This window comes from Eretmochelys imbricata, chromosome 2 (genome assembly GCF_965152235.1).
Source record: "Eretmochelys imbricata isolate rEreImb1 chromosome 2, rEreImb1.hap1, whole genome shotgun sequence".
Lineage (NCBI taxonomy): Eukaryota > Metazoa > Chordata > Testudines > Cheloniidae > Eretmochelys > Eretmochelys imbricata.
In genome coordinates, this window is record NC_135573.1 from 75,198,135 (window position 1) to 75,225,220 (window position 27,086).

Genomic DNA, 27,086 nt, shown 5'->3' on the forward strand with positions numbered 1-27,086 from the left:
AGTTATCAGTTCTTGGCCCTACATTATTTAACATTTTTACTACTATGGAAGAAAATATAAAATCATCGCTGATAAAGTTTGCAGATGACAGAAAAATTGAGAGAGTAATAAATAAAGAAGAGAACAGGTCACTGATACAGAGCGATCTGGATCGCTTGGTAAGCTGGGCGCAAGCAAAATATATATGCATTTGAATACAGCTTAATGTAATGTATACATCTAGGAACAAAAAACGTAGGCCATACTTACATGATGGGGGACTCTGAAAAAGATTTGGGGTCACAGTGGATAATCAGCTGTACATGAGCTCCCAGTATGATGCTGTGGCCAAAAGGACTAATGCAGTCCTCTGATGCATAGACAGGGGAATTTCAAATAGGAATAGAGTTCTTTTACCTCTATATTTGGCACTTGTGCAACCACTGCTGGAATACTGTGTCCACTTCTGGTGTCAACAATTCAAGAAGGATGTTGATAAATTGGAGAAGGTTCAAAGAACAGTCACAAAAATGATTAAAGGATTACAAAACAATAGTAATAGACTTTATAGCAATAGACTCAAAGAGCTCAAACTATTTAGCCTAACAAAGAGAAGGTTAATGGGTAACTTGATTACAGTCTGTAAGTATCTTAATGGCAAACATATTTAATAATGGGCTCTTCGGTCTAGCAGAGAAAAGTATAACATGATCCAAGGGCTGCAAGTTGAAACTAGACAAAGTCAGACTGGAAATAAGGCCTACATTTTTAATGAAAGAGTAATTAACCATTGGAACAATTTAACAACGGTCATGGTGGAGTCTCCATCACTGAATTATTAAACCAAGATTAGCTGTTTTTATAAAAGATCTGCTCTAGGAATTATTTTGGGGAAGTTCTATGGCCAGTGCTATACAGAAGGTCAGCCTAGATGCTCACAGTGGTCCCTGCTGGCCTTGGAATCTATGAATCCTGGATCCAGCAGACCTAGTTGCCATAGACCTGGAGTGCAAATTTCCACTGGAGATCTGACAGCTCCATTCGGGCTATTTGACCAATACCTTTCAATCTCAGGTCCAACACCTGACATTACTTGTATCAGATTTGGTTAGATGATGTGTCACGGCAAACTCATTTTATTTTTGCTGGTCACAAAGCACAAAGCACAAAGGAGATTTGTTGTGGAGAACATAGACACTGCTCCTCCCCTGACAACTTTGTTTATGTTCTCCACAACAAATCTCCAGTACAAGAGAGAACTCGTTCCAAGGACAGATCTATTTGACCATATGCACATGTTGCCTGAGTCCCAGGACAAAATTCAACAAAAGTACCTTGTAGTGTACAGGATGCCCTATAGCTCCACAAAATTCCCGGTGGAATGAGTGTTGCTATCAAACCTGGTAAAAAGGGATAGTGACAGACTTCTCCAACATGATGATCAAGACTTTATGTCCATCATGCTGTTCTACCAACAGGTCATCAGACCCATGCACATGGCCAGACACATCCTGGACCTTAACTACTGGTTTGACCAATTCCTCATGGACTTCTCTCATGCCCAAATGAGGTGGACAAACTATGCCAGTCCATATTCAGAGGCTCATGGATCCCATGTTTCCACAATTTCCTGCTGATGATCAATGACCAAATGCTAGGCCATGAAATAGAAAGGCTGGTAGGACCCTAAAACCATTTGCCATCCAGAGTCATTGATGTACTAGCCCCTTCACATGACCGGATCAGCATAAATCACAATGGCATTACTGGGAAAAAAGACAAATCTGAATTTCATCATCTAAAGTCAGATCTGACCTTAGAACCGATACTATGGCAGTGAGTGATGCTAAGACAGACTTCACTTCCACTATAGCTTCTGCGAAGTCCCCGCCTTGGAACTGCTTAAGATAGCAGGTTGTCTAAACTACTTAGACTACTATTTCCCAATTTCAGATCTGAACATTTTCAGCTACTTAGAACAACCAGCCCACTTCACAGGAAATATTGACTATAGGTGGGACATTTTCTCCAATCCTGTTAAAGCACTATTAGAGTAGAAGGAGTAAAGCACATCAATTGTCCTGATTGATTTTGGGCCTGTCTCACATGCACAGGTTCAGCGTGTGCAGGAGGAAATCTGTGCCACCATAGTCAAATTGGATCCTTACTCTTTTTGATTAGTGATTTCGGGCCACTAGCGACAGAGTACCAATTACTCCATTAGGGAGGGCAATTTACTAGCATTTCTAAAAAATATATGACAGCCTGACCTGTACTTAAGAAGATCATTGCCAGTGAATGATGGTTTATTAGCTAATTAATTCATTATTGCCCTTTACTATTTCTGCTTCTATTACCATAATGCCAAAGGGCTCCCAAGTCAGAATTAGGGTCCCACTGTACTGTACAAACATATAATAAGACACTCCTTTGTCTCAGAGAGCTCACAGGCTAGATGAAGAAAAGATGTCTGCAAGATGCAACTCTTTGCAATGCCAGGGAGGTGTGGAGAACAGTAATGGGCTCATGAGGTTGAATAGACAAGCTGTGCTATTTTTAAACAATAGAAGAGATTAATGGATCTCTACAGGCCATCCATCTAGCCAAAACCAGCTGGCAGTTTTACCACAGGCATCATACTACAGATGGGTCTTGAGGAGGACAGTACTTGCTTTGCGGATGAGAGAGAAAGCATTCTATACATAAGTGGCAGTTTAAAGTAAAGTAAAAAGTGCTTATGAAGCACTGGTGAAGTGGAGGGGACAGTCACAATCAGTCAGATAACTGTGATGGATACTGAGGGCACATATTTGTAAGCCTCTAAAGTAGCCTATTGAAAACGAGTACTTGCTGTGTTAAACCAATCATTTCATGCACAATTACTTATTTAACATGTGCAATTGCTTGTTTTCCAAGTACAAAATTCAAGTGTAAGTGCACAATGTACCAAAGTTACATACTACCGGACTAGAAGAGCTCCCTGTCAGGTCTCAATGCTATATTCAGATACAAACCTTAATTCTTCCTTAAAACTGATTAAATAGCCCATTAAAAAGTAATATACTACTACTGCCTGCTCCATACATCCCATCACAGTCCTTTGCCTATAAAACTGCCATCCATTACACGACTGTTAAGAAACAGCAAACGCTTACTCTCATCGCTCCTCTGACCAGTTGCTAAATCTCCTTGTTGTAAGAAAGGCACTCGAGAAGGCAGCTGCATTCCACTTTCAGGCCCATTTGCTTCATTATTGATTTCAACTTCTCAATCTACCTTCCAGTCAAGTCACTGTACCCAACTTGCTCTTGTCAGGCTATATAACAATCTGCTTTACAGTGCAATTCACTAAAGCTATTGAATAATCTCAGAAGCACCCAACAGTCTGGACCATATAATATCTGGAAAATATTAACATCTCAATAAGGCACTATTCTGGCGAAAAACACTACTTGGATCATCACACTTTTTCCCCTAGAATTCTATCCTGCCTCTCTTTCTCTCACACACGAGATTTTTCTCAACTTTATACCCTTCATAATGGCTGCTCACTATCCCACTGGCTGAGAATGGGTGCGAGGGACCCTGCTTATGGTATGACCATACCTCTCGTTCTATGGCTGGAGAGGACCATCAAAGAGCAGGGTGAGATACTTCCTGCGCCAGAGGCTGGAAGTATTGCCTTATTGCTAGATTGGGAAGCAAGAGACTAATATTGGGAATTGAATCCCAGATCTCAAGCATGGCTGTGTAGAGCATTATGATTAGTTCAGCTGTTCTGCCCACTCCAACTCTTTTAAAAAAGAAATATGCTGCCACTGCAACAGAACACGACATTCATTATGCAAACAGAACCTAAATATTTCTTGCTCCATATTTGCTCCTGCCAGTCTCTGTGCTGTTTAACAATCAGACTGACACTCAGTCTTCAGAAATTCCTAACTAGCTTTGCCTCAGTTGCTTTAAGACTGAGCTCTGTACAATAAAGCAGAGCAATGATCTTCCTTGTCCTTCACTTTGGTCAAATCTCCTGAGATCCAGTTTTGTCAGGGAGTTTTCTACAACCTTAAGCTCTCCATATCAAAGCATGGGGTGGCTACTACAATACTTTACATTTTATCCATCTGAAAAGAATCTTCAGCATAAGACGCATGCTGGTTAAGAAGGAGTTGGAGAATCAATCCCATGATTTTCTAACTAGTATATGAAATAACTGCAATATTCTGTATGTCACCTCTCTATAGTTTGCCACTCTCCCACTGATACAACAGGCATTCCGGGGGCCCAGAATGCAACAAATGGAAACAGATGACTAGGACACGGTCATGATTGGCAAGACCAAAATAGTGTTTTTCATTTTAAACTGCTCTACTTTCCCCTGAAAATCTATCAGTTCTCCAAAACAATGGTTGCATCAGTGATAAAATACCAATGTTTTTGCTAAATAACCTACCAACAGCAAAAGGTATTGGATTTCTCTGTATATAAGAACATATGGTTGGTCATACCAGATTAGACCAGTGGTCCATCAAGTCTGGTATCACGTTCTTGACAGGCAAGAATCAGACTGCTCATTCTTCAGAGGAATGTGCAAGAGACCTCACAAAGGCCAATTATGGACAAGCTACCATAGAGGGAAGTTTCTTTCTAATGCCATGAATTAATTGGCATATGCCTAGAAGTACAAGGGTTTTTAACCTCTTATAAATATATTAGCCAATTTAATGTCACTGTAGATTTTGTTAGTCATATAAGCTATTTTTTTAAAAATGAAAGCTAAAAAACGCTTGATTTCAATACCATCTTGTGGTATGGCAAGGAGTTCTATGTATTAGTTGTGTAAAACTACAGTACTTTATTTTTATAAATTTAAAATTTGTTGCCTTTTAAATTTCATTGGATTCTGGCGTTATAAGAAAAGATCAAAGAGGCGCTTCTGATTTACCTTCCCTACACTGTTCATTATTTTATATTCTTCCATCATGTCATTACTTATTTCTATCCTCTCTAAATGACATTATTCTAATCTTATTCTCTTTTCATACCTCTCACTGCTTCTGTTGCCCTACGCTGTACCCTTTCTATTTCTGCTATCTGGTTTTTGAGATGGGATGACCAGAACTGAACATAATATTGAAGATGATGGCTTATAATCAATGTATATAATGGTACAATACTTGCAGCAGCATCTCTCTCTGTATATACAACTTAACATTTTGTTTGCCCTTCTGTTCATTGAACAGAAGTTTTACTGAGTTGTCCACAATATCGGCTAGAACATTTTTTCTGAGCTACCTTAGAAACCACCAATGAGTATTTCAAATCATTCTTTCCAGTGTACATCACCTTACACTTACCTACATTGAATTTCATATGACAATTATGCCCAACTGTCCCTCTTAGCCAGGGCCTTCAGTAGCTGCTCACTCTTCTCATACTCCGCTAACTAAATAACTAACTAGGTCATAAGCAAATTTTGCCACCAAAACTGCTTTTCCAGATTGTTTAATGTATTAAACATCCATCCTAGCCTGAATCCCTGGAGCACCCCAGTATTTATACTCACAGTGCTTGTGGTCATTGTACATTTGTATGGGCCTAACCTCCTACTCTGTCTCCTTAATCTGTGCTGTTAATAGACAAGGTATTGAAATTTATAAGGGTTTTGTTCACGTAGACTTGGAGCCCAATCCTGAAAAACCACCTAAAAGTACTGAGTGCCTACAATGCCCATTTCAGCCTTTGGGTGTTGCAGACACTAAGCACCTTGCATAATCAGACCTCCCAAGAGCAGAACTCCTGTACTGGTTGATGCTGAGCTATGCTGATAACCTGCTTCTTTCAGGACATGATGTAGTTCACGCCAGGGCTGCTGTAATAGCCCTCAAGGACATTTATTATGCGAGGGTTTCCCATGGGACACTGATCAACATCACAGAATACATGCAAAGCAAACTAAAAAAATAAAGATGCAAGGAAATCCAAAATGAGTTTACGATAACCCAAAAATGGAATCCTTACAGTTAGATTCTTTAACCTACCCCATGTGATGTACAAAACCTTCAGAAGGCACTTTCTGCCATAAGCCTCTTCATCCTAAATCAGGGGTGGGCAAATGATGGCCCATGGGCCCATGCGCCGCTCCAGTGCTCCAGCTGGGGCACTGGGTCTTGAGCTTGGTGCAGTCTGGCGCTACAGCCAGGACGCTGGGTCAGGGCCACACCACGCAGCTCGGCCCCACTCTGGCCAGGCGCTGGGTCGGGGCCGCACCACATGATGGGTCGGGGGCCAGACGATGCAGCTCGGCCCTGCTCTGGCGGGGGCGCTGGGTCAGGGCCACACCACACGGTTACCGGAAGCTAACATGGCCCTGCTCTGGCTCCTACGCGCTCCAATGGAAACTGCAGAGGTGGTGCCTGAGGATGGGGCAGCGAGCAGAGCTGCCTGGCCATGCCTCCGCATAGGAGCTGGAGAAGGGACATGCCACTGCTTCTAGGAGCTGCTTGAGGTAAGCGCCACTCAGAGCCTCCACTCCCTGATCCTCTCCCCATGCCCCACCCCCTGCCCTAGCCCTGATCCCCCTACCGCTCTCCAACCCCCTTGATCCCAGCATAGAGCATCCTCCTGCACCCCAAACCTTTCATCCCCAGCCCCACCCTAAAGCCTGCACCCCCAGCTGGAACCTGCACCAGTTCCCGCACCCCTGCCCTGATCCCCCTCCCACCCTCCGAACCCCTCAGTCTCAGCCCAGAACACCCTCCTGCACCTCAAACTCCTCATCTGCAGCCCCACCCCAGAGCCCGCACCCCCTCCCACACCCTAACCCCAATTTTGTGAGCATTCATGGCCCACCATGCAATTTCTATTCCCCGATGTGGCCCTCGGGCCAAAAAGTTTGCCCATCCCTGTGCTAAGTAACAGGTGGGCAATGTGCATGGGATTTTATTCTGAGTCATCCTCTCAGAGACCAAATTAATATACCAAGTGCCTTTTGATAGAAAGGTGGTTTAGTCAACCCCAGCCTTTACAGTGTATCACTTCAAAGCAAAGTAGCTAGAGTTAGTAGGGAAAGAAAGCTCCAATCACATAGATAGAAGAGAAAAAAAATTAAAAAGTTATGAAGCCCTTTCACCAGTCTACATCCTTGCTCACAAGAATGGTGCAAACATATGGCAACAGCAGCCATTTGTATGCAGATCAAACGCAACTGGCAGAGCCAAGTTTAGACCCACCAATCTTGCCAGTGCCCTTTTGAAATGGATTCATCATGTAACTCCACTATGACACTTCACTGTCTCCATCATCAATTGTTTGATATTTTAAAAAAAATGAATGATGCATCCTATGAAAATAAGCAGGGGGAAAAAAGAGCTAAGTATATATGTAGATGAGCAATAAAAATGGGGAATAAACAAAGGAGCAGAAAATTATGAAGTATAACATAAAACACACATTTTAGGTTTTCAAGGACTCAGATGGTGGAAATGAGAGAGATATGATGGCAGCTGGAAACTACAGAACATTTTATAAACAGTGAGACTTGCCAAAAACAGAGACAGAAGGGCAGCAACTTGTATTTCGTTGACTGAAGATAAGGAACTGTTAGGAGAGGTTAATTTGAAACACAGAAGCGAAGCTGTGTGTAGTTATATATGCACACAAACACGTGGGTTTTTATGATACAGAGAAAATAGTCTGGGAATTTGAAGATAAACCTATCTTTTCTGGAGACTGTCAAAATATATTTAATAAGTAATGTTAGTCTCAGAAAGAGAGGGAGGTTCTGAGTTTCAAAAAAAGATAATGAGGAATCAGAGGGTTGCGCAAACCGAACATATGGAAATGTGTGACTAATCAGGACATTTCTTTGACAATAAAGCACACTACATTAAAACTGAAGAGTGCAAGAATGCCAAAACGGATACAGACTCAGAACGAAGGTAGTTGCCAGGAATCATACTATATGCAAATCTATGCAGATGAATCTTTACTGCCCTCAGAACTCAGTATCTTTTTGCTCACAAACATAGCCAACCTCAACTTCGCATTTCATCTAGATGCCAAGAAAAAACCAATTGCAAATTATGCCTCAGAACTCTGGCATTCTGGTGTAATGATAATCTGAATATTACTGTTTATTCAGTAACAATGTCTTTTACAGAGGTCTCAGCCTTCAGCCACAGTTTATTCAGCCCAGAATGGTTATTATCTCATAGGCAGAAAAGGAAGCAACCCCAAGTAAGCATCGACATAATATAAGAAAAATGGGTTGCAGCTGAATATAGAAGAGGAGATACAGAAAGAAAACCAAGGAAAAGCTTCTGCTAGAACATGGTTTGTTCTACAAGTTCTATAATGCAGCAAAACAAAATGGTAAGAGTCTTTTACAGAATTAAAAAAAAAAAATTGACAAAACAAAGATACTGGTTCCCTCCCCCTCACCACTAATGTAGGAAAATACACCAAGTAAGACTGCAGAAGGACAAACATATATTTTCAAAGTGAAATGTGATTTGGTTAATTTAGACCTTGTCTAAATCAGTCAGTCGGGATAGCTATATGCATTCTAATACACTGTACTGTAAAAAACGACAATGGAATCCAACCTGGCAGAGCTGAGATGCAAGAAACTAAATGAAGAATTAAAAGAGAATAATAAATCTGGCAAAATGAAAAGATAAGGCAGGTTTTAAAACCAAGCGACAACAAATTAAAAAGAAAAAGAAAAAATAGAACATCTGAAGCAAACAGCATCTTTTAATTGCATACATATTAGATAAGTACAACTAAATTTATTTTCATATAGCATCTGTCATACAAGTAGCACTACCAAATGCTTCAGAACAAGTTACAAAGTTGAGACATTTATAAAGATCATAACACAATGAGGAAAATTAAAGACACCCTCCACCCCAAAAAATAATGGCGAGATGAAGATCAGCTGCAGGCTGTGATCAGCAAAAGCATGAATGAAGAGTTTTAACAGGCTTTGAGAATTTGAAAAGATGAGAAATGGTGAAGTCATCAAGCAAAGCAGAGGAGGAGAGGAGCTGGAGGAGGGGGGAAAATAAGTCTAAAGAAGCAGATGCCTTTAGGCCTACCTGCTAATAAAAATAAAACATGTATACCTCTCCCCATGAAAAACAGGAGAATTGCGGAGTATAACAGATAAACATCTTAAACAAGTAAACAATAATTTCACATGACACTGTAGTGATTTTAAGTTAAACAGGAAAAGTGAGTCTTTTACAAAATTATTAAAAGTAAAAATGCTTTACTGTGAAGACCTTGCACGCTAGCCAGGTGCAAATATTTAAAGTCATGCATATAAAAAGCCTGATTGTAGGGGTTCAAAATGGAAATATTGTCTTAACTCCAGTTAAAAAACCATCCCAAATCCTATGCTATCATTCACCCAAAGCCATGAGAACAAATATCCTGCACTTCTAAAGCACTTCATCTGGGAATCTCAAATATTTTACAAATAATAATTAGACCTACAATACCCGTGTTTATAAAACTACAGATGGGAAGCAGAGACAAAGCAATTAAGTGACACATCCTACGTCACACAGAGTCAATGGCAAAATTTGGAATAGTAGTCTGAAGTCCGGCTCCCTGGTCCCTTACTCTAACCATTAGATCACACTGCCTCCCTATGTACAAGGATAAGGAGATTGTGTCCCCGTAGGAAAAGAGAAAAACGACACAGAAAATATGAGGTCAACAATCCAGAAGAAAAAAGGAGTAGACACAAAAAAGGAAATTATTTAAAAAAAATAATAAAGTAGCACTTGACAAAGATTTTTGAAAAATGAACAGATGGACTGCAACTTTTGGTTAAAATACAGTGTGTGGGGGGGCGGGGGGCTAATCACGGGAGAGAACAATAAAGGAGTTACAACAGTAAATGCTGTTTTTTCCCACACCCAACCCTTTATTGTAACGTGCCATATTTTTATTATGAGAGGAGAAGGAGTGGCTAGGAAAGAGGAAGGGGTTTGCTTGGCTCCATCATCCGCCAAAATCATCCTGCTTATGTGTCTAAACCAAGAATTTTAGGGTACTGTTCCTCCATCAATCTAGCTCAGTGGTTATCAACCTGTGCCTGCAGGCTGCTTGCAGTCCAATCAGCACACAGCTGTGGCCCAGGGGACATCCTCAGGGCCATACAGATAGTATATATATTGCGTGGATGTGGCCCACATAACAGAAAGCTGCATATGCTGCGCACAAAGGTAAGTAGGTTGAGAACCACTGCTCAAGCCCCAATGCTGCTCCACCGACAGTGACAGTGTTATGTAGAAAGAAAAGGAGGACTTGTGGCACCTTAGAGACTAACAAATTTATTTGAGCATAAGCTTTCATGAGCTACAGCTCACTTCATCCGATGTTAGTCTCTAAGGTGCCACAAGTCCTCCTTTTCTTTTTGCGGATACAGACTAACATGCCTGCTACTCTGAAACCAGTGTTATGTAGAGTAGCTTTCGCTGTTCTGGTACCAGCAGGTTGTTGAGACTTGACATCTGTTCTAATTTGCAGTTATGCAGTGCTCCACTCCACTGCATGCTACTCCTCATTGTGTGTACCTATAACACAGTTCCCAGCAGGGGTCTCTTAAGAGGGTGATTGTAGGAGGAGCATCTCTCATTAGAAAAATGGTGTTGTACCAAACTTTTTCTTTGAACATTAAATTAATATTTTCCAATGTAAATAAGAATATATTTCGTAAAGTTAAATTGACTCAATATTCCATATAAAAATCCCTGTTTTTTAAACAAGAAAAAAAAAGGTTTCTCACCTTTCGTAATTGTTGTCCTTCAAGATGCGTTGCTCACGTCCATTCCATTGTAGGTGTGTGTGCTTGCCACACGTGGAAGTTTTTACTCTCAGCGGCTTTTACCCTCAGCGGTACCCATAGGGGAATGGCTCTGGCACCCTTTGAAGTGGCACACATATGCACCGGTATAAGGGGTGCTGATGGCCCTCTCCCGCCCACAGTTCCCTCTTGCCAGAAATCCAACAGAGGGGAAGGAGGGTGGCTCATGGAATGGACATGAGCAACACATCTTGAAGAACAACAGTTATGAAAGGTAACTCTTTTTTCTTCTTCAAGGGCTTATTCATGTCCATTCCATTGTAGGTGAGTTCCAAACAGTACCTTTGGAGGTGGGCAGGAGTTCACGGATGTGTGACTTGCAACACAGCTGTGCCAAATCCAGTGTCATCTCTGGCTTACTGGGTGATGGCGTAATGTGTCGTGAAGGTGTGTACTGATGACCACGTTGCGGCTCTTCAGATGTCCTGGATTGGAACATGGACCAGAAACACGGCTGATGCCACCTGAGCCCTCGTGGAATGAGCAGTTCCAACCGCGCCAATTCATAACAGGTATGGATGCAGATAGTGATCCAGTACGAAATCCTCTGAGTCAACATTGGAAGGCGATTCATTCTGTCAGCCACTGCAACAAAGAGATGAGTTGATCTGCGGAAGGGCTTCGTACACTCAAGGTAGAAAGCCAGGGCACACATGACATCTAGGGTGTGTAGACGCCTTTCCTTGTTGTATGTGTGAGGCTTTGGATGGAAAACTGGGAGGAAGTTGTCCTGGTTGACATGGAAGTGCGACATCACCTTTGGCAGGAAGGCAGGATGGGGACGCAGTTGGACTTTATCCTTGTAGAACACAATGTACGGGAGCTCCGACATAAGAGCTTTAATCTCAGAGACTCGCCTTGCTGAGGTAACAGCTAGAAGAAATAGGACCATCCACAACAGGTGAGAGAGACAGAAAGAGGACAGAGGCTTGAAAGGAGGACCGATGAGCCTGGAGAGGACCAGGCTGAGATCCCATTGGGGAACCAGATCCCGGACCAGAGGAAACAGTCTCTCAAGGCCTTCAGGAACCTGATCGTTGTCTCATGTGAGAATACCGATCTACTGTAGACTTGAGGGTAGAAGGCCAATATGGCAACCAAGTGCACCTTGACTGATGAAAAGGCCAGGCCCTCGTGCTTTAAATGCAGGAGGTAATCCAGGATGGATTGCAGAGATGCGCTGACCAGAGAGATATTCCGCTTCAACGCCCAGCAGGAGAAGTGCTTCCACTTTGCAAGGTAGGTAGCCCTAGTGGAGGGCTTTCTGCTTTCCAGAAGAACCTGCTGGACCTGGAATGCTTCTCGGAGTTCAGTCATGCAGCATCCATGCTGTGAGGTGGAAAGAGGTGAGGTTCAGGTGCAGCAACCGCCTCCTGTGATCCTGAGAGCACGTCCGGATGGTTGGGAAGAGGCCACGGAGCTGCTACTGCCAAGTCCATGAGCATGCGAAACCAATGCTGATGAGGTCAGGCCAGGATGCTCATAATGACTTGTGCCTTGTCCTTCTTGATCTTGGAAAGGACCCTGCTGATCAGTGGGATTGGCAGGAAGGCATACCTCAGAGTGCGTGACCATGACAGGAGAATGGCATTCGATAGCAAGCCGCTGTCAAGGTCTTGCAGAGAACAAAACTGGCGGCATTTTCTGTTTTGACTGGTGGTGAAGAGGTCCACTTGGGGAGCTCCCCACCTCTGGAAGAGCATCCTGATGAACTCCGAGTGGGAGAACCACTCATGATGTGAGAAGAAGGACCTGCTGAGGCGATCCACCAGCATGTTCTGAACACCAGAGAGATGGGAGGCTTCCAGGTGGATCGCATACTGGATGCAGAAGTCCCACAGGTGAAGGGCTTCCTGACAAAGGGCCGATGACTGGGCTCACCCTTGTCTGCTTATGTAGAATATAGAGGCTGTGTTGTCTGTCAGCACCTGTACCGCACAACCAGACAGATGGGGAAGGAACACCTCGCAAGCTACGCGGATGGCCCTGAGCTCTCTGAAATTTATGTGGAGTGACAACTCCTCTCACAACCATAGCCCCTTAGTCTTGAGAGCACCAAGGTGTGCTCCCCAACCAAGACCATTTGGGATACTGTGGGCCATTGAGTCACAAACGCAATACCTTCCATCACTGGGTTGGACCACCATTGGAGGGAGGTGAGTACCCACGGTAGCATGATAAGAGCCCATCGAAAGGGATCTGGCTGGGGAACAGACTGACAACAGCTACATTTGAAGGGGCCTTAGCAGCAGCCTTGCATGTCAGACGACATAGGTGCACACAGTGAGCAGATCTGCGGTGACTTGGGTAATCAGATCCGACACTGCCCTGAACCTGGCTTGTGGTAAAAATGCTCTGGCCTGAATGGAGTCGAGGACAGCCCCTCTGAACTGAGACCAATGTAGATTTTTGTTTATCAACAGACCCAGAACTTGGTAAGTGGCTCGCAATGCCTCGAAAATGCACTGCACCTGCTCTTTGGAGCGGCCTTTAATGAGCCAGTTATCGAGATAGGGAAAATCTGGATACCCTGACGTCTGAGGTAGGCTGCGACTACTGCCATGCACTTTGTTAACACTCTTGGTGCTGTTGCTAGGCTGAATGGGAGCACCACGAACTGGTAGTGTGCCAGAAAGACCACAAACAGTAGAAATCTCCTGTGGCCGGGAAATATTAAAACGTGAAAGTGAGCATCTTTCAGATCGAGGGTGGCGTACCAGTCGCCAGGGAGGGAATGATGGAGGCCAGGGAGACCATGCAGAACCTTCAGCTTTTTGAGGTATTTGTTGAGGTCTCGCAGATCTAGGATGGGGTGTAGACCCCCTTTAGAATGAGAAATTACCGGGAGTAAAATCTTTTCCCTCTTCATTCTGTGGGAACTTCCTCTAAGGGCCCCAGCCACAGGAGGGCTTGCACCTCCTAGGTGAGCAGTTGCTGGCGATAAGAGTCCCCGAAGAGGGATGGAGAAGGGGGGTGGGAAGGAGGGATAGAAAGAAATTGGAGGATATACCCCACTGCCACCATATCGAAGATCCAGAAGTCTGTAGTTATAGTGGTCCAAGTGGAGAGGTAAGGTAACAAACGGTGGGAAAATAAAGGGTGAGACAAATCCTGATTTCAGGCTGTGAGGTCGCCCTCAAGCATCCCCTCCGAATGATTGCCTGTTCTTAGGAGGGGTGCGGCTCAACCCCAGATGAGCCCCTGCTGCCGGCGGTTGGCTTTGGTGTTGCCTATATGTAAGTGGGGGAATAGTCCCGCTCTTGCGGGGAACTTTCCTGGTTTCTATACTACCCCGGTGAAGTGGGCTAGCGAAAGGATCTGAGTCCTCGCTCCTACTTCCTTTACCCAGTGGCCTCTCTGCCCTTGAGGACTCCCCTTCCACCTTCCTGTCTGGCAGAGTCCTAGAAACCGCAACAAGGCTGGGCCCAGGATTCCTGGGGGCTCGACCCCAACCCTGCTGTAGTCACCTAGGACAGAGGCTAGGGTGTCCCCACTCCGGGGTACTCTCTCTGCACTGGGCACTTCTCTGACCCACTGACCATTACATACGAGTTAAAGCAAATGCAAGTTATTTAATCAACAATTAATTTTAAAAAGAATAAGGAAAAATGGAAAGGTTAAAGGAAACACATCACCCCGCTCCGTGGCAGGAAACATCACAAACAGTGTCTCTGGGATTTCCTGGCAGTTCACAGTCTGTTCCTTGTAAGTCCCAGGCCCCCTTCTCAGGCTCTGGCTGTGCTGCAGGGATTCTGTGGGTTGGACACTCGCTCTGGTGGTGGCCATACGCTCTCAGGGTCTAAGTCGTAGGACCCTTCTTCCCAGTATCACCCCCGCCCTGTCGGGGTTATGATCCAAGCCTGGCCTGCAGAGCCCCTTGGCTGAAGCGTCTCCCTGTGCTGGGCCTGCTGCCCAGGGTCCCCCTCGCTCTCCCCAGCTGCTCACCACACCCGGACTGCTCTAGCCCCAGCTCCACCACTCTGTCTCTGCACTGCTGCTGCTGCTCTGCCTCCAGCTCCCTGGGCTGCTTCTTTGGCCCCTCTGGCTCTGGTTGCTGCAGCTCTGCTCCCAGGGCAGGTCTGCTCTGCAGGCTGCTTCTGTGACTCTGCTCCCAGCACTGACCTGCTTTGTGGGCTGCTTTTCTGGCCCCTCTGGCTCTGGTTGCTGCAGCTCTCTTCCCACGGCAAGTCTGCTCTCTCTGGGCTGTGCCTCTGGCTTTGGGGCTGCCACTCTGCTCCCAGGACAGGGTCTGCTCTCTCTGGGCTGCTTTTCTGGTCCCTCTGGATCTGGCACAGCTCTGCTCCCCAGCTTAGCTTGGGCCCCTGCGTTCTCCTTAGCTCGGCCCCACTCTGTCTGACCCAGGCAAATCCAGCTCACATGGAGGACGGGACCTCCCTGGCCTCCTGACTCCCTGATTAGCCTGTTCACCCTGTCATTCAGGCTGACCTGGAGCTTTGGCCTCTCCCCGTTGCTTCTGGGGGCTGTCAGTCTCAGGGTCCTGATTCCCCATCGACCCTTCCCCCTTTTTAGTACTGGGAGCTAGCCAACCAAAACACCCCACTGAATGTTCGTAAGGGGGCAACAGTCTTCTTACATATATCCTCTGCTCTCCCTATGGTACGGTTCCGCTCTGGCCTGGCTCTTGACGTTTAAATCTCTTCCTAGCATAGGCCAGGATGTACAGACTCAATGAGCAAAGAGTGGCCCTTGAGTCTTTCAGGCCGTGTAATCTGCTGTCCGTTTGTTCAGCAAACAGGAGCGAGCTGTTGAATGGGAGATCCTAGATGGACTGTTGGACTTCCGCCGACAGGTCAGATGACTGCAGCCATGATACCCGCTGCACTGACCACTGATGCCATTGCCCTGGCTGTGGAATCTGCTGCATCTGAGGAGGCCTGGAGGGAGGCTCTCGCAATTATCCTACCGTACTCTGGTATGAACTCCTGCTTAGTGTCCTGTGGGAGCGAGTCAGCAAACTTGGCCATGGGTTGCCACACATTAAAGTGATACCTGCCGAATGGGGCCAGATGATTTTTGATGCAAAGCTGTAGGCTGGCTGAAGAATAAATTTTCCTGCCATACAGATCAAGTGGCTTCATGTCTTTATTCTTGGGGATTGAGCTGGGTTGCCCCTACCTGTCACTCTCATTGGCCGCTGTGACTATTAAGGACCTGGGGGCTGGGTGTGTATATAAGTATTCGAACACTTTTGCAGGGATGTAATACTTGTGCTCTGTGCTCTTAGAAACAGGGGGCAAGGATGACTTGGTCTGCCACAGGGCTTTTACAATTTTGACCACCCCATAACGGACAGATAGGGCCACTCTTGCTGGGGCTGCTGTGGCCAGCACATCGAAGAGGGAGTCCGTGAGTTCAGATATCTCCTCCGCCTTCAATCCCAGGTTTGCTGCCACCTGTTTAAACAGCTTCTGGTGAGCTTTTACATAATCTTGAGGCACCGTTTGCGAAGGGCCTGCTACTGCCTCATCAGGTAATGAGGAGGATGCGGCCAGCCCAAGATGCGGGGCAAGTTTCCCGTCCCCTACCTGGGGAACTCCATGCGCTGGACAAAGTGGCTCCTGGGTCCCTTGGACTGACCTGACGTCCGAGCCGGTGGCGGGCAAGAAACTGAGGCTGAAGGTCTTTCTCATGCCTCATGCCTAAGGTTCCTCAGTTTGGGGGCATGCCCAGGGGTTATACATTTGACAGGGCCCTGCCACTGACCCTATGGTCATGTAATTGTAGATTGGCCCTGAGGAAAACCTGCTGATTGTGAAGGTGGTGGCAAGTCTCTGGGGGCTGTCAACTACTCACTCTCAGAGCCCGAGAAGAAATGATCTTCCTCTGGTGACCATGTCGGTGTCATCACAGGGTAGGCTTCCCCACTATATCTGGCGATCTCGTGCCTGCCATTTCGCTAGCGGTACCAGGAGCCCGCTGAGCCATGCCATGTATCCAGCGACTGGCGGTGCTGCTCATAGGCCCAATAATAATCCGGGGAGTGATGCCACCTATTTCAAGGATGGTGTGCAGGCTCCCGTGACTATGACCATGGGAATCGTCTGCGACACTCCAGTGACCGACGTTGGGGCTCCCGTGAACAGCGACAGGGTTCCGAAGAGCAGTGCCAGGATTCCGGAGAGCGCCGAAGAGGCTCTGAATAGTGGCGCCTGGAAACCGGGGAGCGGTGTCTGTCAGATGACCGCTGCCGGGGTTCCGGTGACCGGCGACGTGCCTCTGTGGCCCAGTACCATGGATCCGGTCACTGATGTCAGGATCCGGGGGATTGGTGCTTGGAGTCTGGCGTTCTGTGCTAGGAACTCGCTGTGCGGTGAGTCTGTGATCCAAAGCACGGCTCCGGAGGTTGTTGGCATGGCCCTGGTGAGTGAGATAGACCCAGAGTACGGTACCACAGGGGTGACTTTTGTAGGGGTGCCATTGAAAGCTTTTCCCTAGAAATGGTTGGGAGGGAGGGGTCCTTGGGCTCTCTTCCTAAGAAGTAGGCGGCACTGTGAGGGAGATGATGTCTTTTGCCACTTGAAAGGCTTCCGGAGTGGACGGCACCACGAGGCACCACGTGCCTCTACTACTCCCTGTAGTAAGAGGCAGATGTGGGGCGGATTAGACCCAACAGGCGAGGCTGCCACCTGGCTGCACCCCAGTGACAGCGAGATGGTCTGAGCCGGTCTAGGCTGAACTTCTCCCTTATCCTTGCCATTGCAGGTCCCCAGGGAGCGCCCCTTTCCCGCGTGCTTTCTGTCTCTTTTGGCTGGTACCGGTGACATGGATTGGCACTGGGAGATACCCAGTGCCGGGGGGGGGCGCTTCCTGTCGATGCCAAAGTACTTGGTACCGAGTCTGAATGTGCCAGCTCTGAGGCTGGTGGAAGCACTGACTCTATGAGGAGCAGAGACTAATGTCTCTTTCCTTCTTGGTCCGGGGCTTGAATCCCTTACAAATGCGACACTTCTCACCAACGTGGGACTCACCCAGACACATCAAACAGCTAAGATGTGGATCACTGATTGGCATAGGCTTCTTACAGGGGAGCGTCCCTGGGCTAAATCCTTTGGGGGGGGGGGGCACTATCAACTAGAGTATAAAACTATTAGGAACTGTTAACTATCACTAATTACAACTATTTACAAGAGAAAAAGTTCAGAGCATCACTGAATGAGAACCACTTACTAGAGCAAGAGGAGTGTTCAGGCCTCTACACTGGTGGTAAGAAAGAGCTAAGGGAGGGAAGGGGCCAGCCGCGCCCCTTATTCAGCCCATATATGTGCCACTCCGGGGGTGCCAAAGCTGGTCCCCTATTGATACCACTCAGGGCTAAAAATTTCCAGGACTGGTGCATGTGGCAAGCACACACACCTACAATGGAACGGATATGAGCAAACACTGAAAGAAGATACTTGAGACTGCCTGCTCTGCCCCATATAAAACAGAAGACTCATATTCATAAAATAACAGAAGCTGCACTAGCTGAAAACAAAAAAAGCAATCAGAAGTACAGGACACGTGGCACACTATCCAGAGTGGTTGCTTGTACTGACAGACTGTAAGAGGACAGTGCAACTTTGGCAAGACCAATTGCAATAGCACATCTTCAGAAGTGAACTTACAGTCTACAGCTAACACTGTAACAGTGCAGTGCCCCAATGCAGGCTATCACCAAGCTGAGCCTTGCTCCAACCAGGAGCAATTTCAATAGTTCTGTCAAGACCTGTGCATTGCAGCAAGCACTTACGTGTGTGGATGTGAGACATGTTACCAAGAAGTGTGAGGACACCTTGCAACAAGGGCTTTAATAACCCAGCACAGAGTGAACAGTTTCCACAGCAGTAAGTCTATGTGTGCTAGCAAACACCGATTCACACCTTTTAACGACTGTGAATAGGTTTGCAGACTCAAAAAACATGGTATTTAAACAAAATGTTCATGTCACGGCGTTTGCCCGGCACCTAGCATGACATTGCCCTGATCCTGACTGGGGCTCTACCGGAACCAAGCAAGCAAGCAGCAAGAGTGCCATTAACACATTGTTTATCTGAACTGAAATGAACTGAACTTGACAATCATCCCAGTTAAGAGCTTGAGCCAACTCCTATAGTCTTTCCATTCACGTACATACTTTTTTTTTTTTTTTTTTTAATACATTAGCATGGTTTTGAGAAATCTCTCACAGTTGCTCTGCCACTAGCACAGCTTCACTACTGGGAGCAATAGTGGGAAGACTAGTTTAGACAGGGCATGGGTGTATTTTCCACCATGTCACTTAACAGTGATCCGAGCAAGTTGGAAATATGAAATTTGTCAAAATACTGTGAGCACTGAAAAGCTATCAGGTGTGAAATCACTATCAAGAGATTGACTTCAATAGCTATTGAGAGATATGTATGTACTGAGATTAGGACCACTGGATCAGCAAATTAAATTTTAAGGCAGCCACTACATCGTTCTGTAGGGTAAAGATAAACATTTCAAATGTGCCCACTTGACTTAGGAACCTAATTCACATTTTCAAAAGTGGCATAGGCATTTAAGAGCCTAAGTCCCATTGACCTGTCAACTGACTTTCAACGTACGTGTTTTTGAAAATGTGCCATAAAATTAATGAAGAAACACACCCATACAAAATGGAATTTTTTCACATTTGTAACTGCTGTGACTTGAGAAATTGTACATGAATCATGCACTATGAAACTAAATTGTACCATAAAGAACCGTGAAAAAATGCTCATCTTTTTACACTAACCAATAAAATCAAAGGTAAAAATCAGTTAAGGAAAGAAATATACCATATGACGTTCAATTACTGACACAATGGGGTGCCATTTTAATGGCTTTTTAATGTGCCCAGTTGTGCCTAGGTACACAAGACATATGGCACACTTCACCCTGTACTATCCATTTTTCCTTCCAGCTTGTGTGTTTCTATCAGGACTTTAAAATTATTTTAGTGTAGTTCTTGAATGGGTAAACAATTGCATGAGCAATTATAATCAACAACGGAAAGCTCAGTACCTACCCAATGATAAAAAATTGAAAAAGAACAATTAAAAAAAAAAAGAGAGAGCGCATTGGTACAACCAGCTAAAAACAAATATGAATTGGGAATGTGTCTGGGGTAAGATATCTGTTATACAATAATTCCACAGAGAAAAATGTAAAATGAATCATGTGAAAACAATACAACACAAAGGATGAATTCTGAATAGAAAGATGTCATAACACAGAAAGGTTAGTGAGGCACTGCAGAAAATGTCAAAGCCTTTGCCTGAAATAGAGATGCTGCAAAGAAAGCCATCAAAATGATGGGTTGTACTACTAAAAAACGCAGTGTTAAAAAGAAGCTGAACTTGCTCGCTCCTAATATAGCAGGGCTACATGTTAAAACAGTATTAACGTATTAATAAAAATGACAAAAACAAGCTGACAGAGTGAGAGCTGCCAAACCATCTTTATCTCATCCTGTTCTGCTCAAATATTGTAGCTGATATGTACTATACATCACCTTCTCTCAACACTGCGGAAGTACTTGAGCATCTCAACCTAAGCACAGGTAATTTCAGCAGAAAAAACAGGCTTAAAAAAAAGGAAGTTACTTTTATAGATGTTCATTTGTCATGAGCAAAGCAAAAGCAAAGAGTTTTTCAAAATGAAGTTTTGTAGGTGGGCTGGTCCCTAAATCACTTTCCCTATTTGAAAGGAATATATGAAATCAAACTTCTTTCATTTAAAAAATGATCGGCACATTTTTTCAATAAAGAATTCAAAAGGAGTTTTAGCATGGAGACTTGCTCTACATGTGAAGTGCCAACATTAACCCAATCGAGTAGGTCAATGATGTGAAACAGAAACAAAATATTCTCTAGGTAAAGTTGACCTGAACATGACAGGACGTGACAGTGTCTTAGATCAATATTACTGGCACTGACCCCCAAGACAGGTTTCAGTTCTGGTGTCACTGATCTACAAACAAAAGTGCTTGAGGAAGGTCTTGATTCAATAATTTTTTGGTTTAAGAGGAGACATTATGCAGTGTCTGGTATCAAGGATTTGTTTTTATGAACCTTAAATAGTCACATGCTCTTGTGAATTATTACATTATTCATGTATTTTCCTAATAGTATTTAAATGTCGAATTTTTTGCCTTACTACCTACCTCTTGCTGCAAACGGTAAAGGTGACCTGAATTCAAACCAAGAGATTTATATTTCACTTATATAAAATGAGTGTTGCTAAGGGGAGACTTAATTTTTGCTAGGCCATTTGCTATTGCACATTTTTGCCTTAAATTCTCTGGAGCTGATAAGATCTGTTGACTAATATATGCTGGCAAGCATATAAATATGTATCATAATAATATGTATTATTCTCTCTCATATATATGAGAGAGAGAGAAAGAGAGAATACATATTTTATTATACACATACACACACACACACACACACACACACACACACACACACACAGGTATGCATTAAGCAGTAAGTACAAATATTGTAACAGTGATACAGCTCAAACTGGCTCAGACAATAATCTTGTTCACTTATGCTAAGTATCCCATAATTCCTTACATCTGCTAAACTAAGCATTTGGCATAAGCAGATCAGAAACTTGTCAAAAATCAAGATACATTTGCTCTACCTTCACTGACCAGTATATGGAATGCTAGTATCCAAAACAAAGATAAGGAAGGAACTCATGGGTTGCATTTTAGTGATGTGTTAAAAGATGTGTAATTTGTAAAATCATATAAATAATACCATCAAATGTGTAACTGAGGGGGTGGGGGGGGGAGCACACCTTCTGTGTGAGGTGCATACAACATTGCTGCTGGGGACAGCTCCTTGGAGTCTGGTAGCATATACCTTTTTCCTGTACCATATTAATAACCTGACTAACATTGGCTATTAGATCCCTTGAGTATATTTCATAACAAACCAAAATGTGGTCAACCAATTCACTATAAAATTTTCAACAGCCCAGAAGCCCTGGGAGCCCCACCATGCAGACTATGGGGTCCCAGAGCTACCAGGTTCCCTACTTCCAAGCAATTTGCCAAGGAGGCTGACAATATGTCAGGGACACAAATGTTTTCTGGGACCAAGGCTCTGGGGCAGCCCACCAGGCAGATTGCCCCAGAGCCAGGGCTCCACTCCCTTTCACAGAAAACCTCAAAATATTTGTCCCCCCTGCCAGCCAAATCATAGAAAAAACAAATTTCAAAATATCAAAACCCTCTGGGCAACGGAAATACCTTTTTCCACCCAGCTCTAGTTCCAAATTCTTTTCATGATATTTTGAACACAAAGAATGCTGTATGAGCATCTTTACTGCTGAAATAAAATCTAATCAACATGCAACTTGGAACTGTTCAAACATGTAAGTTGTGAATAGCAGATGGCATTCACACATAGATATTTTTCTAACAAACATTCTGGATGTTAAGGAGAAAATTATTTTAAAATGTAGGGAACAATCATACAATCTTTACTCAGGCAAAATTCCAGTGAGAATAGGAAAGAGTACACACAACAATAGCGTTGTGGTGTTCAACCTTTTCCATGTAGGGACCCATGCCCCTAAGTCCCTGCTCCCATTTAGCAACATGGGAAGGGTGGGATGGTTGCGACTCCTCCACACCAGCTCATCTCCATATTGAGAACATTTATTCTGAAGTGCAGGATTTGGTCCTAAGCCTTTTTTGGACAAGAGGTTGGTATAAACACAATTAAACCTTGAGTTAATTTGGGGTTTTTTCTTTGCTTAACTAAAAAAGGCAACTCACTTAAGTAATGGTTGCTAAAAATGTTTGGATTTGTATAAACAAATGCATGACAAGTTTCAGCCCAATGCCATTTAAGAAGGTGGAGTTATATAACTTAGAAAAATGGGGTTTATGACAGTAATGACAATTGACCATTCATCATACAGTTGTTCTATCTGGAGCAGTAATAAAGTGTAATTGAGTCTGCACTTACTCAACACTATATTTCATTGATCACCACACATGAAGACAAATAGTATTGATATATTACATTTACATAGCATCTTTCATCACAGCACTTCATATAGTATATCCATATAGCACTGCTGAAATGCAGTCATCTCTGGGGAGGACACCAGCCAACTATTGATTGCACAGTAGTATAAGGAGGGGAAAAAAAATTCTGAGTGTAATTGCATGTAGTAATTATCAGAAAAAAAGTTGTGGAAAAAAATCTGTGGAGTTTGGATTTCTCCAGCATTAGCAAGTAAGTGTACAGGTGTTCCCAGAGATGGGCAAGGAATGGGCAGGCATTTGCTTGGCTGACATGGTCACTGGGCACTAAAGTATTCCTACCCCCAAATAACAAAGCTGCCAGGAGAGACTGGTGAAATTAAGTGTATATGAGGGATGAGGACAGCAAGAGATACTGCTCAAGTGGCTGCCAGGGCTCCATTTTCCCACTTCCCCTGGAGACAGGTCTACAGAGAACAGCCACTCTAGCTTTTCTGCTCCTGGCAGCAGGTGGCCCTCTGAAACAATGACACATGAACACCCTCAGACTATGTCTGTCTAGGCTTCTCAAAATCCCTTTCCCTCTTGCTCCCTGGCGGAGGGTGGGATAAGGGAATACCTTCCCTGGTATTCACTGAGTATGTGCACACTTCGAGCTGGAGGGGTAAACTGTGATTTGAGGAGATGCACCCACAGTAGCTATGATAGAGATAGCTATACTTATACACATTCAGCTTGAAGTACAGACATACCCTTCCTGGTTCTGGGGTTGGAGAAGATTGAGACAAGAGCGGGGCCTGTACAAACACAGAGAGAGCTCAGCTCAAAAAAGCCTTGCTGCTACAGGGAGTGGAAAAGAGCCTGCCAAGAGAAGTCTAGCCTGCCTTAGCAGGAGAGATTAGGAAATTAGAAACCTGACAGGCCTTGTGTCTCACTCCTTCCCGCCAGTAGGTGGTGTATCAATGCCCAACACTCCTCCCAAACACGCAGATGTGAGAGTGTCGTTACATTGATCAGCCCACTCCTGCTGCAGCCAGGAGGATGCCTTATGGGGCACCTTTTCAGACGTCACATCAGGGAACACCCACATTTGATATTACAACCTCTGTAAAGTAAAGGTCAGGGACAGGCCTCCAGAACTTCCATCCTCCAAGAGAGAAGAAACCCTGAAATGATCATTCTTCCAGCCACCAAATCTGCCCACGATTCCCAAACATGTGCACCACACTTGCTTTCCAAAAGCACATAAAAAAGAGAACCTGGGTTTCTGTTCAGACACATGAAAGACAGAAAGAGGCATGGGGAAAACATGAGACGAAAGAAAAAATACTGCTGCAAGAGTATGAGGCTGGCGGCATATTCTTTTAGTAACGACTTTTCTTGGCCATGGAGGAATTGGGTTTAGTTTTGTGGTACTGTGCCTGTTGCACTTGTATGTATTATATCAAAGTTTATTGAAAGAAGAATGAGAAGGAAATGGTTTTGAAAAAAATCTTAGTAAATTTATATCTAATTTAGCAAACAGTCTTGTTTTTCATGCCAAAAGCTATGCAAAACTCAAAAAAAAAATCGATTTTCCATGGTACTGAACATGAGTGCAGTTTTTACTGAATACATTATCTTACATGAAGGTAAGGCAGTAACCCAGTACTGTGGTCCCTATCTTTTTATAATCTTTACGTTAGGAGAATTGTAAATAATGCCAGTAGTTTTACAAATTGAAGTGTGAATGTTTAGCTCCGACTGAATTGGATAGGAAATAGGATCGTATCTAACAGACAATCTTATCTCTTCTGAATCACTAACTGAAAGCTGTTAGATAACTGAAAATTATCAATAAAATTTTAACTGCATCACAAATTTAAATCTAGCTGTTTTTCGGCCTGATGAAAAACTGTCCTTTTTAATTTTGTTGATAGTTATTTTAAGTGCATCTGAGGAGAATGAGAATAAATAATTCTACATAGCTTCTGATGCAGATCTCGCTTTTAATGTTCGACTTCAAATATTCTCTGTTGACAAAGCATATAGTTTGAATAGTTCTTAAAATATAGTATATACTTTGTTAAGATGTTGAGTCAATCAATTGCTTATATTGTTCTCTATATCTTTCTGTTGCATTTTTGTGGCATCTGCCATTTTCACAAAAACTGAAGAACGAGCCAAGAACCTCAAGAGCTAAAGCCATGAGTCACAACAGTTTGACCTAAGAGCCAGGCTCTGTAGCTGGGGCTGTAACAGACTCAAATCCTTTGTGGACTGAGAACAGAGAGGAAATGTAACTCACTGACTATTTGCATACAACATAAGGACCTGATTTAGCAAAGTACTTAAGCATGTAACTAAAGTTAAGTACATGCCTAGTCCCATTGAAGTCAATGAGACTATACATTCGCTTAAATTAGGCAAGTGTTTAAGTACCTAGCTAAACTGGAGCCTAAATTACTATTGTTCTAACTCCTAACAATATGCTGGAGAAGACACAGAGAGGCTCCTCTGCCCCAAAGAGCTTACAGTCTAAAGGACAGATACAGAGAGGACAACACACGTTGGGAAACCTGAACTAATAACTTGAAAGATTTATCTTCTCCTCCCATGCCCATTCCCATTATCTCTAGTGGAGCGGGTGTTTGACTGGACCAAGTGAGCACTGGTGGGGCTCATGCAAGAAGTGAGTCTTTTTAATAGGGATATGAATGAGGTGAGAGGATGGAGGCCTGGTGCACTGGAACTGAGAATTTGTTCCAAAATGGGCTGAAGTGTGGAAGAAGGCATGGAGATAGGAGTGAGAGAAGGAAACAAATTAAGCATTGAGGCTGATAATGTTGGCAGAGGCTGAGGAGAACATAGCAAAAAATGAGATGTGGGGTGAAATTGTGTAGGTCCTAGAAAGACAAGAAGTTTAAGCTTGCTAAGAAGGCAAAGGGGAGCAAGTAAAGGTATTCAACGGGTTAGGAAGGTAATCTGACCGGCTGCATTTTGGACAGGTTGTAATCGAGTGGTTTGGGTTTCAGGGAGGTCAGAGAAGTGGAGGCAGCAGGGAGGCAGGATATGATCTGGACACAAGTGAATGTTAATTAAAACTCTCTGATGCAGAATAGCTAAGAAAAACAATTATTTTACAAGTTTCATTCTATAATGATTTTGAGTGGAATCAAGTCAGACTTCGTAAATATTCAAAACACAAAAAGTTTTATTAGTAAGGAAGCAAATGTTTTATGTTTCTACTTACCTGCCTGTCTACTTCTGGAAGCAAAAGCAGAAGGTATTGTTGAAAATGCTGAGGTAAGGAAGCAAAGGTGTGTTTGTTTATTAAAGCCCTCAGGTTAGTGTTCACTAGAATAGATCCTGGTGTTTCTATGTCAATATCCTCAGCTTTGGTCCATTTCAAATGTCCTGGAGTAAATAAACAACACATTTACCTTTACCACAGATAACAGAGGGAACCGGAACAATAATTTTTCTCAAAAGTTATTTATATTTTATATAGTATAGTGCAGTCCAATAAGACAGAGCTTTGTGATGGGGAACACAGCTTTCTCCTGGATTCTAGGAGCTTCCTTTTATACATCCCAATGTTCACTTCCTCACCTTTCACAGCATCCATGTTCCAGTCTACACCATGACCAATATTCTCCTTCTTGAACTAGAAGTCAGGAAATCTTGATTTAGCTGAACAAGTAAATTTTCCTGTCATTTCACCAACATATTTTTAAGCATCTACTGCTAAGCAAAATTAGTTCACACAAGACTGAATGTCTGTTAGAACATATGTGGCTGCCTGAACAGGCTCAAGTGGGTGAAACTTTATTACACAGAGTGAAGTTTTTATTTGTGCTCCTGTACGTGCAGCACATTGTTGTACACCTATCATATTCATTTGCTTTTTCTATATATTACCACTCTTCTGTATTTTTATTCTCTCTTCAAAAACCCTTTGTGCATTATCACAACTTGAGACATGTGATCACAGAGGAGAGACTGTCTAATTTATTAGTGATATATTAATTTTGTGCAAATAAATTCATATTTTTCTGAATTTTCATAAAATCTAAAAGATGTAAATAGCATACTGCAACTGCAGACTAACCCACTAAGAATCTGTCAAACGGGACAAGAAGACTCATTAAATTAATTAGCTGACCAGTCCCAGCAAGTCCAAAAGAACATGCAAGTTCTAGGTGAGATTAAAAAAGAATAGATTTATACCCAGAAGGT

At 43.7% G+C, this 27,086-nt stretch overlaps 1 protein-coding gene across 5 annotated transcripts in view; it reads right to left on the reverse strand.

Moving 5' to 3' along the window:
• The window catches only part of ASXL3 (ASXL transcriptional regulator 3), a 154,518-nt gene that overhangs the window by 31,026 nt on the left and 96,406 nt on the right, over positions 1 to 27,086 (reverse strand). For 4 of the 5 annotated variants that reach the window (XM_077810312.1, XM_077810309.1, XM_077810308.1 and 1 more), the window contains one exon: positions 26,101 to 26,264. In XM_077810312.1, coding sequence (XP_077666438.1) covers positions 26,101 to 26,264 — 164 coding nt within the window. Of the gene's footprint in view, positions 1 to 26,100; positions 26,265 to 26,459; positions 26,515 to 27,086 lie in introns of all 5 variants that reach the window. The other variant, XM_077810311.1, reaches the window with a different exon arrangement.